The sequence below is a fragment of the Gasterosteus aculeatus genome, chromosome 16 (assembly GCF_964276395.1).
Source record: "Gasterosteus aculeatus chromosome 16, fGasAcu3.hap1.1, whole genome shotgun sequence".
NCBI lineage: Eukaryota > Metazoa > Chordata > Actinopteri > Perciformes > Gasterosteidae > Gasterosteus > Gasterosteus aculeatus.
Window position 1 is genome coordinate 11,712,779 of NC_135704.1, and position 13,804 is coordinate 11,726,582.

General features: G+C 46.8%; 1 protein-coding gene across 20 annotated transcripts in view; it reads right to left on the bottom strand.

The window, feature by feature from the left end:
* pkp4 (plakophilin 4) overlaps positions 1-13,804 on the bottom strand; it is a 55,154-nt gene that overhangs the window by 34,665 nt on the left and 6,685 nt on the right. For 10 of the 20 annotated variants that reach the window (XM_078091127.1, XM_040200726.2, XM_078091123.1 and 7 more), the window contains one exon: positions 8,037-8,161. The exons of 1 other annotated variant lie outside the window; for it this stretch is intronic. Coding sequence is in view for 13 of the 19 variants with exons in the window: in XM_040200726.2 (XP_040056660.2) it covers positions 8,037-8,156 (120 nt within the window). In the remaining 6 variants the exon portion in view is untranslated. Of the gene's footprint in view, positions 1-8,036; positions 8,162-8,248; positions 8,270-10,392; positions 10,572-12,815; positions 12,955-13,804 lie in introns of those variants that run through there. 9 more of the 20 variants (XM_078091128.1, XM_078091125.1, XM_078091124.1 and 6 more) reach the window with 7 other exon arrangements.

Consider the following 13,804-nt stretch of genomic DNA (forward strand, 5'->3'; position numbering starts at 1 on the left):
CTCTTAACCGAGGATGAAAATCTAAACGTTTGTTCATTAAGTGGCAATGAGGCTCGACGGCTCTTCATCCTCACGGCAGCGTGTCAGACCCGTTGGCATGAAAGCCTGACACTGTTGCACAGTGGGAGAATGACAGCCGAGGTTAAAGGATGTTCTGCAGCAGCAGGGACAGAGAAGCCGGCCCCGAGGCCTCAGAACAGGCAGCGTGACCAGACCTGAAGGAACCACGCCGTGCAATTACTGACGAAAACTGCTCCAAAGTCACCTTTGTTTGAAGTGACTGGCTGCAGCGCTATGCCGCCATAGCAGAATTATAATAACCACACTGGATAGAAAGCCATTTAAAAGCACCGTACAGTGTCTTGCTGAGGTGAGAGAGTGTGCAGCAGCTATAGGTGAATCAGAGGGGGGAAATTGCTTTAGCACCCACAGCTGCACCACAGCTGTATAAGCTGTTAATGTGAGGAGGCCGCAAACAGAAATGCAAATCATCATTCACTCTCAGATAATAGGAAAAAAAGCTAGTTTACAACGGAACATCATTTCTGCCGGGATATCTAATGCGGCATTACGAGCATTCATAGCAGGAAATCTGCAGAGCAGCCGCTCGAATGCTCTTTTAAGATTTATCGTGGTGAAATTGTCATAGTGCAGTTGTATGCAGAGATGGTATTTGAGGTAAAAGCAGGAAGAATACGGTTCGAAAATTAAACTACTGCTCCCCATGTTGACCTCCATGTTGCACTGGTACACTTTTTTAGCTAGTAGCTGTTTTTTGTTCACCAACAGACGTGTAATCCATTGATCCTTAGCTGAAAGGAATTTGTCAATTTGAAATGCATCTTTAAAAAACGCTAGAAGATAATAAAAATCCACAGTGGAGCTTTAAACATTGCACACAAAACAGTATCATTAAGACGTGCTCTGTAGTACCCAAAATGTTAGTAACGCACCGAATAAAAAACTGTTCACCGGACCTCATCTCCCCAAAAGAGACTTCATGTTGTGTGTTTTCTTAGGATGAAACACGCTGCTTGTACACGGAAGGAGTGAGGCCCCTGAGAACATTTGTTTTCTTCATATTTGAGCATGAAAAGGACATTACAATTTGGCTTGATAATTAAATGCCATTGTAGAAACTGTCATTTGTGAGGTGAATGCTAAATAAAAGGAGCTGTCATGAGCACTAGCAAGTACAGCAGGCAGCACTCACCCGAGATTGACAGTGAAAGAAAGACTGTCAAAAACAAAGACATAAAAGGAGAGACCGTGCGAGGGCGAGCGCAAAAGAACTTTACAGTTCTCAATGGATCCAACGACAATCTCAAAATTTGTTGATGGAACAAAAGTAAATCTTTGAACGATTTCTTTGTGGCGCTGGTGAGCGATGTGTGATTGGTACATGTGGTTTGGGGGGGGAAAAGAAACGTCTTCAATTTGAAATTCAAAGCCTGGTTGGTGTTCTTCCCTCTCGCACTTAAATCTTCGGAGACAATGCTTTTGCATTTTATTAGCACTCAAATCCAGACATAATTAAGAACCATAGAAGACAATGCACTAGTGGAACCAATAAGAAAATAAGCAATAGCTATCATTCAAAATAAATTCAGTGGAGACATTTTCTCCTTTAAGAAAAACTTTTACATATTAAACCTGGTGTCAAGTACGTGTGGTACCTGATTACAGCGTGGGGTCACTTCTGAACAACGCATTGCAATCAAACAGGACTCACAGCTGCAAATTACAAAAGTAAATTGTTGGTTTGTGCAGCTGCAAGGCGCCGAACCACCTCAACAAAAGCCATTAGGTGACGCTGCTGGTCGTAATGCCCCGATATAGTGGCAGACGGTAAATGAGGGTAACCATCAAAAACCTAAAAAGCCAATCTATATCTCCTCCAGTGGACCTGTGAACAATTCCACCGAGAGATACACAGCGTCGTGTCGCTAGACACAAAACAACTGTGGGCCAAAGTGAAGGGAGTAAGCAATCTAGGAGCCGTCAATCTGCCGCTGGCTGCGCTGATCGAAGGCTGCGGCGACTCGTGCGATTACATCGGGTTCGCTCGTTCACAGAAACCCCCCAGAGAGACGGTTTGGGCCGGGGAACGAAACGGAGCCACGAAGCTCGTTTGCTGATTCGGTGAACTTCGTAAAAAAAAAGCTCCTTGTTGTCCTCGGTGGACGCGTGCCATTCCAAGGACGGCCCCGGCAGCGTCCTCCGCCCGCGGCGTTGGCTGCGCCGATGACTACAGTGAGGGTGCTGATGATGATGACAGTGACGGTGATGAGTATTAACAGGCTAGTTGGGCAGGTACGTAGCGGGGGGGGGATCTCCTGGGGTTGGCTGGGTTCAACAAAGGACACACACTCACACACACACACACACACGCACACACACACCACTACTCCTGACACCTTGTCACATTTGTCTCCTCTCCCTCTCTTTGTTCTTCTCTGTTTTTCCTCTGAATTGCCACATTCTCCTTTGTCCTTTTCCATTCGGCGGCCTCCCCCGGTGTGTCTGAGCGGTTGGTCTCTTCTCGGCGTATCGGAGCACTCTCCTTCACCTGCAGGAGCCCCCCTCTCCGTCTGCATCGGTCGCACTCCTTTTTCCTCGCATACTTGCGGGGTAATTGCTCGGAGGCAGGCTTCCATCTTTATGCCTATAAATCGAGGCCAGAATGCCTGTGCTTCTAGATTTATCCTGGCCTGTGCCACAGAGGCAGCGCTGGGGAGAGGAAGGCCGATAAGACCCAGGGAAGTGGAGAAAATCACCGGATTGTAATTAGCGTCCTTATTTCTGCTAGGGGAGGTGGAATAGACACGACGTGCACAGAGAATTCAACCTTTCTGCCGCGCTTATTGCATGGAAATGGCGTAAAATGGAGGAAAAAAAACTGCTTAAAAGCTTCGCCCCGACCCGACTAATAATACTTTAAGCTGGGTCGCTTAGTCGAAGATGACTTTGGCCTTATTGAAACGCCATGGAGACTTGCACTAGTATAACAAGTGGGTAACTTTCCAGCCAGCTCATCGGGCCGTGAAGACGGGTCCTGGAGTGGTCGCTCTCAGAGCAAGGTCAGCTCATCGGCTTCGCAGAGAGTCTGCGCCCGCTTCGGATGAAAAAGGGGTCACGCGGTGCAGCTCCAGAAGCTGCAGGCGGACAGATTTTTCATGTGTGACGGATTCCGACGAAGTGGGAGAAATTCCACTGCGGTGTTTTTCTGGAAGGCGCTGTGTTGAAACACCACAGTTAGGCACGCCTAAGAGGCCCTCTTTGCCAGCAGTGTGGTACATAATGCATGTCCAGGCACAGCTAATGACAGCATTACTGTGAGGGTAGAGCCCCGTAACGGGGGGAGGAAGAGGAGCACACCAAAATACTGCCTTTCCACTGGTAAGAAACCGCAAGCTAGATATTAGGGAACGATGACGGGGGACTAATTTGACACCAGACTTGTGTTTGAGGCTCCATTTCTCCAAAAACAGAAAAAGGATAAACCGCTAAATGAGTTGCATCAAGGGGTCGGCAAATTAGATGACATTTTACAAGGTTCTTGTGGGTCAGTGTGAAATATCAACATTACGGTTAAGATCAGGTTTCATGTTGACATCACAACAGAACTTAAATTTCCAATGGATCTGTAACTCTATTCCGACCATGGCAACGTGAACAGCAACTAGTGGAGTCTATGCGTCACCATGGATAGAGTACCGGTCACCGATGTTCACTAAAAACATTTGTTTCCATAATCAGGATATTGTACATCATTGTATATGAGAGACGGATATGAAAACATCCAAATCGTGGGTTAAAATCTCTGACCTACTGACCTTCCATCAATCTGGTTCATCAGCAATAAACTTAATACATAAACAATTTTTTTTTTTAATTGCAAAACAGGCAATACATACTTCAGAAGCAGAGAAGAGCTCTGTTCAACTAGTATCAACAATAGGGTGTGTACTAAGAAAGGCTTTGTGTACACTTGTTGGGCTTGGCGTGGGTTTAGGTCGGGGCCTAATGCTGCCTTCACCTGGTGTAAGCACTTTTTGAAAAAAGGCATTTGCCAAATAACTGCCTTTCTAACAGAAGAGCAAACACCTGCAAGAAAATGTGGCACGTGTGATGAATGTCGACGGCAAAAACAGAACTTTGTTCATCACTCTGGATGAAACCGTCAGTGCAGTTGGAAGTGGACATCAGCCAGCTGCTTTTTATCAAGGAAACAACCGCTAAAGGATATCGCCTCATATGTTGAGTCCTTTACGGTGCAGATGCGCGGCATTGCTTCAAAAAGCCTTGACATTTCGTTAATTACCCTTAATATGCCAACTGCATGTGGCGAGGTTTACATCACCTATCATCCCTCCCACTCGTTCAGTTCCCTCGTCTTACTGATGCTGTAACACAAACAGGACTGCACTAGGAATGCTGAGAAGCCATTGATTGAAGACGTGTGTTAAAAAGTGCTCGGTGAGGATGAAATCAAATTTTGCGCAGCTACTCCTCTCCTGGGAGCGGCGGAGATGAAATCATTGACATGATCTTTCAGACCCGACCACCCCCCCCCAAACACACACACACACAACCACTCATTGATGTCTGTGCAGTGGGTACTGTCCAACCTAAAGGGTTAGGGGGTTAGGATCGTTTGAAAGTTGCATCTGGCCAGTTCTCAGAAGGTTTTGGAATCGGGTGCTGAATGCTGAAATGCCAGGATACTCTACATATGCTGCATTTAAAGTTGAGCATAAACAATCTGAATGGAAATGCCAGAAATGTGTTTATAAATATTTATTATCATGCGATAATGATAAACTTTCCTTTTTCCTTGTGAGTTTACGAACAAAAGAGACTTGCGTGTGTGTGTACATTGGAAGGAAGCGAGTTTTAAAAATAAACACAATTGAAATCTGCATATTTTTGGGGTAAAAACATAACATGGACCAGTCACAAAAACTCTCAAAAAGGATCTTGCTCAAATAATTATTTCAAGCCATCTATCTTGCAGAATGTTCTCCAGGAAACACTCTAAAGCTCCACACATTGAAGTTACTACTACATTTCATATGTCGACATCTATTTAGGACCTTTATTCACGTCCACTGATGCACATTTTCAGATTTTTAGATGTTCGACCGGACGTGAAAGAATATCAAACATAAAAGTATTCACACCCAATGCATAATCACTGTAGCGAGCACTCCTCATCAGGCAATGATGTGGCATTCTTATATGCGTGTAAATACATACTGATAGCACAAACTAAACGCGCTCAACCATTTTAGTCATCAAACTGTTGCAAACCTCTGATGGCCACGAGGTTTACGCCACTTGATTGAATGCTGCACACAAAATAGTCGACCTCCCGAGCTGGGGGGGAAAGCTTGCTGTCATAGTGTTTGGGCTGGTAATGGAACACATTAGTCGGGATGTGCTGATCGGATTTACTCAATCTCGATACTGATAACTCTGTGGTCGGCCGATACGACGCCAGTTTTTATTCATACATATATATGTATAGGAAGCATGCATATATATAAATATAAATATATAGACTGTTAATTTCCTCTTATACGCATGGGCAATCACTGCATAAGCTATTTTGTCCCGGGACATAACAACACCAGTTTAGACACTGATAAAGAATCTAATATATATTCCTGCTCTTCAATATTGCAGTATGTCTGGTTAACTACTAACACTTTACTTTTATACCAGATGCAGACATCGAATAAACACTGCTTCATTATTACCCAATGTCCTTTATCGGTCGGCCCTGGATTTCAAACCTCAGACATTGTAGCGTTCATATGAAATCCTGACTTGGTTCTAAAGCTTAATCTCATTCCTTGTAATATTCATACACACACACAACTTGTAGTTTGGATATTTCCAGCAGCATTTTAACACGGCGAGATGTTAGTTGAGATGTCAACTGAGTCGCTAATTCATGCCGAACAAAATGAGTCTGTCACTGTCAGCCGAACAGACAGGTGACAAATTAAACTGATGCTTCTTAGCTTCAGAGTTCTTTGGCAATGTGTCACACGCTTTTGGGGCTGGTCTGATTTTATGTTTATGTCTTATAAACAGGATCCCAGTCTCGGTCAGATGAAGAAAAAACGGGAAGAGCTGATGTCTGAACTGCCAGAGTTCTTGAATTCAATGAGAAAATAATACCAAACCAAAAAAAACTAAAATATTCTTCTTATATTCCAATAACATCTGATCTGTGTTTGTTGTAATAATAATAAAACAAAAAAGCTAAATACATTGAGAAGACAGAAGGACGTTGCGGTTGCTGAATCCAAACAAGAGAGCGTCCGAGGAGCGCCGCTGCCTCCCACTGCTTCAATTACACTAAAGATGAAACAGATAAAAAAACTAGGTCCCCTATAATCCTTCAAACAACCCCCTTCGGTTAGATTAAATTTGAATACAATTATAAATACTGAAGAGGGGAAATTTGTAGAGTTCATTTTGAATTACGATACAGTTTTTGCTTTAGTGATAAAGTTACACTTGAAAATTAGCACATGAAGGTTCATCACGGCAAGTTGAGCGGTGCAGCCAGTCTGTATGAAACCATTACAGATGTGTCCTCCTAAAAGTGGTTTTTACAACTGCAGTACAGCAGGATGAAATCCTCCGATGAATGGCAGACAGAGCAGGGCGTGTTAGCGGTAAACGCAGGAGGTTAATATTAGGGGGAAGACTGAAGTCCACGCAGAAGAACACACAATGAGAATGCAATCACCACGTGTTTGTGAATCTGTCCTTGTTTGGGCATCTTGGCAAAGCCTGTGCAGCTGTAACTACCGCAGTGACAGAAAAAGAGTTTGGAAATGGAGACAGAGGGAAAAAGAGGAGGTGGGGACATCAGCCGAGAAAACGGCAGAAAAAGGGGGTAAAAAAACAGACGGAGTAAAGACTCACCAAACACCCGGTCACGCTAAGCCGCAGCCCTAAACGCGAGCACGCCACAGCAGACCTGCATGTTTACGTCGACAGCGGGATCCCTCGAAGGTCTGCCCCTCGCAGAAGCTCGTGAGGGGACGAGCCTAGTCTCTGACCTCCATCTTTTCACTCCGCCTCCGCCTCTCCGACCCAAATACCGAGGAGGAGGAGGACAAGCTTTCTACGGTGCTCGACTGCCCGTTTCTCAGCCGGTGGCTCTGAAAATCAACGGCTCAGGCAGGCTCTTCCTGCTCGCCTGCAGGGATATCTGCTCTAACCGGATGAGCCGCTGAGGAATACTCCAGGGAAGGAAGTGACTTCGACAGGTTGCTCCCTCTTTCCTTCCTTCCTTCCTTACTCATGCAAACTTTACCCTCTGTCCTGCTGCAACCCTAAACGGGGCGTCCGTGGGAAATTCAAAATGAATGAGTTGCCTTCTCTTGTATGGATGAGATGTCTCCGAGAGGAATTAACTTCATTAATAATATAAAAAATCTCTTTAGCCCGGCTTGCCCTGTGTTGAATTCTCAGGGAATATAGAGAGCCAGAGGGAAGCCGGAGAGCGGAGAAGTGTGTGTGTGTGTGTGTGTGTTCAACAGAAGGCGGTGTGGCTGAATCATAGGGAAGCAGTGACTCAGAGGGCAAGTCCAGCCACAGGCTCACGAGCCCTGCGAGAGACGATCTGCCCGGTCGTCCACTGACGAAAGCCAGGCCGCCGGCTGCAGGCGCCGCCAAGCGCTCCCAGTCCATACGCATTCCCCCCCGAGACAACAAAGTAAACAAAAGGTCTGCTCCGACCCCAGTGCTCGCTTTCCACAAGGACCACCCCCCCCCTCCCTTCCCCGTGCCGAGACAAATGACAACTTCCTACAACAAGTTGTAGGATTACAGTGACAACAGGGCCCAGTGGATTTCCACTCTAAAACTATCTATTTCCACTCAACACAATGTGTGAGCAAGCAAACTATTTTACCGTCTGATGAATGTCAACGCGCAGTGTGGGGGGGGGGGGGGGGGGTTTGGGGGGGGGCGGTAACACGGATCGGTGGGCTGTGGTGCGAACGCGCTACCTGTTCTTTGACCGAGGCCAGGATGTGGTTGGCGGTGCTGTCGGCCTCCATGTTGCGGCCGGTTGAACTGTTGCAGATGGTCAGCAGAAGCCCCTCCTCCGTCAGCTCAGGAGCTGGCATTCCTCCTGAGTGGACAAACACACACACACACACACATGATCTGGTCATCACAGGCGCTCTTCTGGAAGACTATCTGATACAAACACACATACCAGACTGTTGCCGCTGACACGCTCCACTCAGTAAATACGCACTTCAGTCGAACACTCCTCGGTACGCGGAGGCGAGTGTTGCTGAGAAGTGACTGTGAACAGGTCACACGCCACAAGCAGCGACACACACACACACACACACACACACACACACACACACACACACACACACACACACACACACACACACACACACACACACATGCCATATGGTCCGAAGAACTAAAGGACTGTTCATATTTCCTGTCTTTTGACAGGGCAAGTCAACGCCATATGGACTAAGACAGAAAAAGACAAATTAAATGCTGATCAGTGTATGTATCACAGTCGAGTTTGAGAAAGATACACAACACAAACAGAACGCCGCCCAACGTTCCTACTGGAGCCCAGAAAAAAACAACGGAAATACCCGGCATGCATTTCTGTGTGAGATTCAGTCATTAGAGCTTTATGAAGATGAGCAAAGGCCGGCTTCTGACACAAAAAGAAAATAGAAATTAGAAAATTAAAAAAATATTAAAACGTCAGCAGCTGGACGCAGGAGATAAGGTGTCCCTGGCGCCTGTCTCTGGCCTCTCGTCCCGGATTGAAATAAGGGGGCGAAGCGAATAGTTATGGCCTCATTATATCTGTTGATACAGAGAGCGCGTCGAGGGACCGCTGCTCAAGGTGGATTGATAGTTACTAGAAGGAGCCTGTTGTGGCAGACGGGGCAGCTGAAGGCTGCCGTGGCCGCCTCGCAGCTCGAGGCCGCAGCTGTAGACAACGGGATCTAATCACGCAGACTTGTGCGACTTTAGGCAAAAACAGGGATTTCACTCAGACTTTCACCCACCGCGACTGGCGTCTCCACGACACAACCGTAGAGACGCGTTTTCTGCACATTTGTAGGTACGTTCCATGCTTCCCTTCACCAAACCGCACAGAACGCAGTCAGCGGGACGCATGCAACGCAGAAACGACGTCTTTACATGTGAATGAATGAAAATAACCATATGGTAATTCACTAAAGGGCCGGGCCAAAAGTAAGTGACCCCCCCCTACCAAGGAAAGTGTGTATTATAGCACCCCTGCTGCAGAATGGGGGCCTCAGGCCGGCTGGAAGCATTGTTATACTGTAGCTTCCCCGAATGGGTCAAAGTTGTGCCCACAGACATCATTTTAAAGGGCTACAGGGTCATTTGTTCTGATGCAAAAGCACCCGCCGACTTCAATCTGCATATGCGTGAGCTGACACACACACACACACACACACACACACAAAGACAAGTAAGGGATCATTTAGTTTCAGGCAGCGAGCAAGTTTGTGTGATCTGGTTTGGTTGTTTAAAGTGGAACTGGAAGGTTTTTCGCGAGCAGAAGAACGTGGGAGGTCCCGACCAGACATTTGGGCAAAATGTGACCCTGAGGTATTCTGGGAGTCTGTCGCAGAGGCAGTGCGGGCATTTCAAGGTGTTTAAGCTCAGCCGGGTCATGTGGCGACCGCGGTGTCAAATGACGATGATACGGTTTTACTCTGAGTACGCTAGTCCACACAGGATATTCCATGTATTCCCCTGTCAGTCTCCTAAATTCCTTTCCCGCTCATTCATAGTGTTGCAACATAACCCCCCCCCCCCCCTCCCCACACACACACACACTCCTACTGCAGCCTTTGAATCAAGGACACGGCGCTTGGTTCCCAGAAAGCGCAGTGACAGGAAACGGGAAAAGCTGTTTGAGTTTGATAGAACTCCTCCTCTCTGACTTCTGCACAAAACACGAGAGAACAACACAAGCAGGACGGACTGAGTGCACATTTTAAGCTGACAGAATTTGCCAGCCCGGTCGGGGAGAGCAAAATCCTCTCTGATTTTGTTCTTACAGCAGGACAAAAACCAGCAGCCAAGGTAATTGTCATGTAAATCACTGTATTAAGTTATAAAAATGAGCCTTATTAAGCTTGGCCTTTCTGTAACCCTTCAATATTTGATAAAACCCCAAATTGACTTAGTACCTTGTGGGAAAGAAATAATTTTCATCAAAGCTTCAACAGAATTTGTAAATATAATCCGCCCAAATGAATATTCTCAGTAGGAGTGTGCACACTAAACGGACGGTGGCGTAAAAAGCGACATAAAGAAATCCCATAAAGAAATCCCTACCAAAGGCACCATTAGTAAAAAAATGTCCTTCATTGTGTATCCGAGCCCACCTCTGCTTGGCTCGTAGTTCCCGACGGCTCTGAGACGGCGAGTGAAGACAACGATGTGACTGCCGGCCGACCAAAGTTCTATCGGCACACGGCCAACTGGTTCTTCAGCATTTCTCTCTTTGTGTTTCACTCCGAATGCCGAAGGAGGAGGAGGAGGAGGGGGGGGGGTGGATCACCTCGCTGAACTGCAGAGCTAAAAGTTGGTTCGTCGAGCCCTTACGCTGCATTCACACATTCACACCTTGAAAATTGAGAGTTGCAAAGATCATTGTTGATCAAAGTCTTGGGCCTTTGGGAAGCTCCTGTAACATCACGCTGCGTTTGTCGTTGGGTTTTTTCACGATAACCAGCCGCCGCAGCCCAAACACGGCCTGACAATCTGAGCAGCTTTCAAGGCTGTCATTGGGTCAGTGCCAAAGAGTCAACGTGACCTCATTCTAGTCTAAACAATGAGGCACACCAGCGTCTAATTATTAGTATCACCGTTACTTCCCTCGATTAAGTGGAGAATAAACATCTTTGAGCATTATTATGTCCAACTATTCAGTGTGCAGACCTTAAGCGTCTCTTTTACAAGAGACTCTTTCTAGTCGGCTGAATCTCCCCTTTACAGTATCTTAATCTTCCCCGTCTCCAAGTCTCAGCCTGACCTCCCCCTGACTCGGATCACGTGACCCCCGGCGGCGGCCGCTCCTCGGAGCCTCTTACGCAATCTGCGTTTCCGGGACTCTCGGCCTCGAGGACTACAACGTGGTTGACGGTGCGAGTGAGGGGGGGAAAGGGAAACGGAAGCCAGCGTGCAACCTGCCATCGATTTTCATCCACAGAAATGGAAATTTCCCTGGATCCCCCCCGAAAGCCACCTGCGCCTGGTCTCACCTTCTCCAAGAGCACCGCGGCAACAGATCTAACGCTGGCCGACACACAGGAGACCAAGCTTACCGGAGAGGAATCGAGTTAAAGCAACGTTTACCGGCTCCATAATAACACAACTTATTTCTTCGAGGGAATAAACACCAATATCTTCGTTTATCAGAGATGCAGCACAGAAGAAGAACAAGCACATCGCTTGGATGGATGGATGAGGGGGGAGGACGATGAATTTTGCAAAAAAAATCCTCCCACTTGAAATAATGTGTTAATTTCACTTTCTGTTTCAGTCTGACTTTTGATCTGATGACTTTGGACTCGGGGATGCAGCACTCTGAGTCAGCTCCCTGTCGCGCCGGTACGACCGGCCTGTCGCGTTGTGTTTTGCAAAAAACAAAACGTCATGTTTCTCCGGTGTTAGCTGTGTTACCTGCTGCTTTGTCTGAACGCCTACAATGACAATTTACAAAAACCAAAGCACACATTGAGCTCTGAAGGAACACGGCGCAGGTTCTCCTCCGTACACCAGGTCAGGCATTCGCTGAGTAACTTCAACTTGTGCAGGAGGAGCTGATCAGTGGAATCGTCTGGTGGATTATTTTAGAACACCCCCACCTTCTGCGCTGAGGCCCCTGTGGCACATTGTTGCCCATTGCCACTTAACTAGAGTGACCCAGAGGCATTATCAAGCATGTAAAAGCTTAGTGGGGAGAAATACAATCTCTAATCTCTCAGCAGCTTCAGCAACTTCCCCAAAGACCCACAATGTCTTAATTGCTTCTTTCACAAACTCTATTGACTTCCTTGAATAAAACTAGCATTTGTGGTCCAATGAAGTTGTCACAGTTAACCAAGATGAACAATAGAAATATATTTGCACCTCAATAAATCCCCAAAATGAGGACGGGGGGGAAAATAAACATTTGCATTCACTCAAAAAGCATTTACGACTGCGGCATTATTTCTATACAAACTGTCAATGAATTTTTAAATCATGTCTGAAATCCCCAATACTGCACACACACACACATTTACAACTTATTAGGGAAGCCACATGGTGAGGAAGGGCTGACCGAAGCCCTGACAGAGTAATTGCTCTGCTCTGAGAATGTGGATAACTCAAATGAACCAATGGTCCTGCACACACTGCGTGTCACTGATTAGCCTTAACCTCAGACAGTACACTGCTATAAGTATCAGCACACTGGGACTTCTTACTAGGTGCCACATGAGCAAAATACTTTTGAGGAAGACAACGGATTTTTCCGCGACGGACTTCGCCGGTAGCAATGCCCGGTAAAAAGGTTATTATTAGATCCCTATGGATGTTTCACTTTCTGCTTCTGTCAACAGCTGTATAGGCTCCGCTCATATCGACACACCTAGCAGCAGGAGGAATGTCTCCTTTCCAGAGCAGAAGCAGGCGTAGGTGCACAATGGCCCTATCAATCATTAGCCTGGAAAGGCGAAAGACAAAAGACGCAGCCGCAAATAGACACGTACCTGTTGTTCTGTTGAGCTAAGAATGAAAGGGGTGACAAGCGTGAGGCTACAGCGGAGAGGAGACAATAGTCCGGCAGCATCTCCTCAGAGCGTTCTCCACGAGGCGGACAACGTCAAAGATCTCATTCGGAAGCTGCACCCACGCCTGCCACACACCTTGTACCCCACCCAGACAAAATGTTGCAATCACCGGAGGCCGATCTGAACTGTGTGTCCACAGGGCAGGGCTTTCCTCTGAGTAAAAGCAGGAAACGATCATCTATTGAACACACACACACACACACTAAGTACTACGTGCCCAGTTGCCTGCTGCACACTCCTTGATCTTGCAATGTACCGGGACACGGTAAAGAAGGCTGAAAATCACACCATGTTGGCCCCCCGTGCAGGAGCCAAAACGCGAGGGCGACTTTCCACAGCGATCATTCATCCTCTAAATCATTTACTCGTGACAACACCCTCAACCAACGGACGGCTGGTTCCGACACGTCACCACCAGTAACGTGGCGTGCCAGGAGAGGATGTGAAACATCCTGATTCAATGCAGATCCCTTAAATCGGCCGGCGCTGGATAGGCGTGCTTCACCCCGTCGCACGCAGTTAGGACGAGTATGTTCAACACATTCAGTTCCATTCAGTTACAATGCAAACACAACAAGGAGAGCAGCGGCGCTTCCTGAGAAGGAATCACAGCACAATGCGTCTCAGGAGTCAAAGTCATTGCTGGCGTGGCAGATGTGCCGTAGGGGATGACCGACAGAAGTTGAAATAAAGAAGTCGATCCATGATCGGGGCGTTTATTAGTCAACCGCGTTTGTGTGTTTAATCAATACTGCAGTTTTAATCAAATTACGGTCACGCTACATTTGCTCTGTCCATTATAAGCATAACACATGTCCTGCTATGACTGCGTGAGGTGCCTGCGAGAGATGATCAATAACAAAGCTATGAGTTGTAGAGGTTTTGCTACGTTGACAAAAAGGACAATT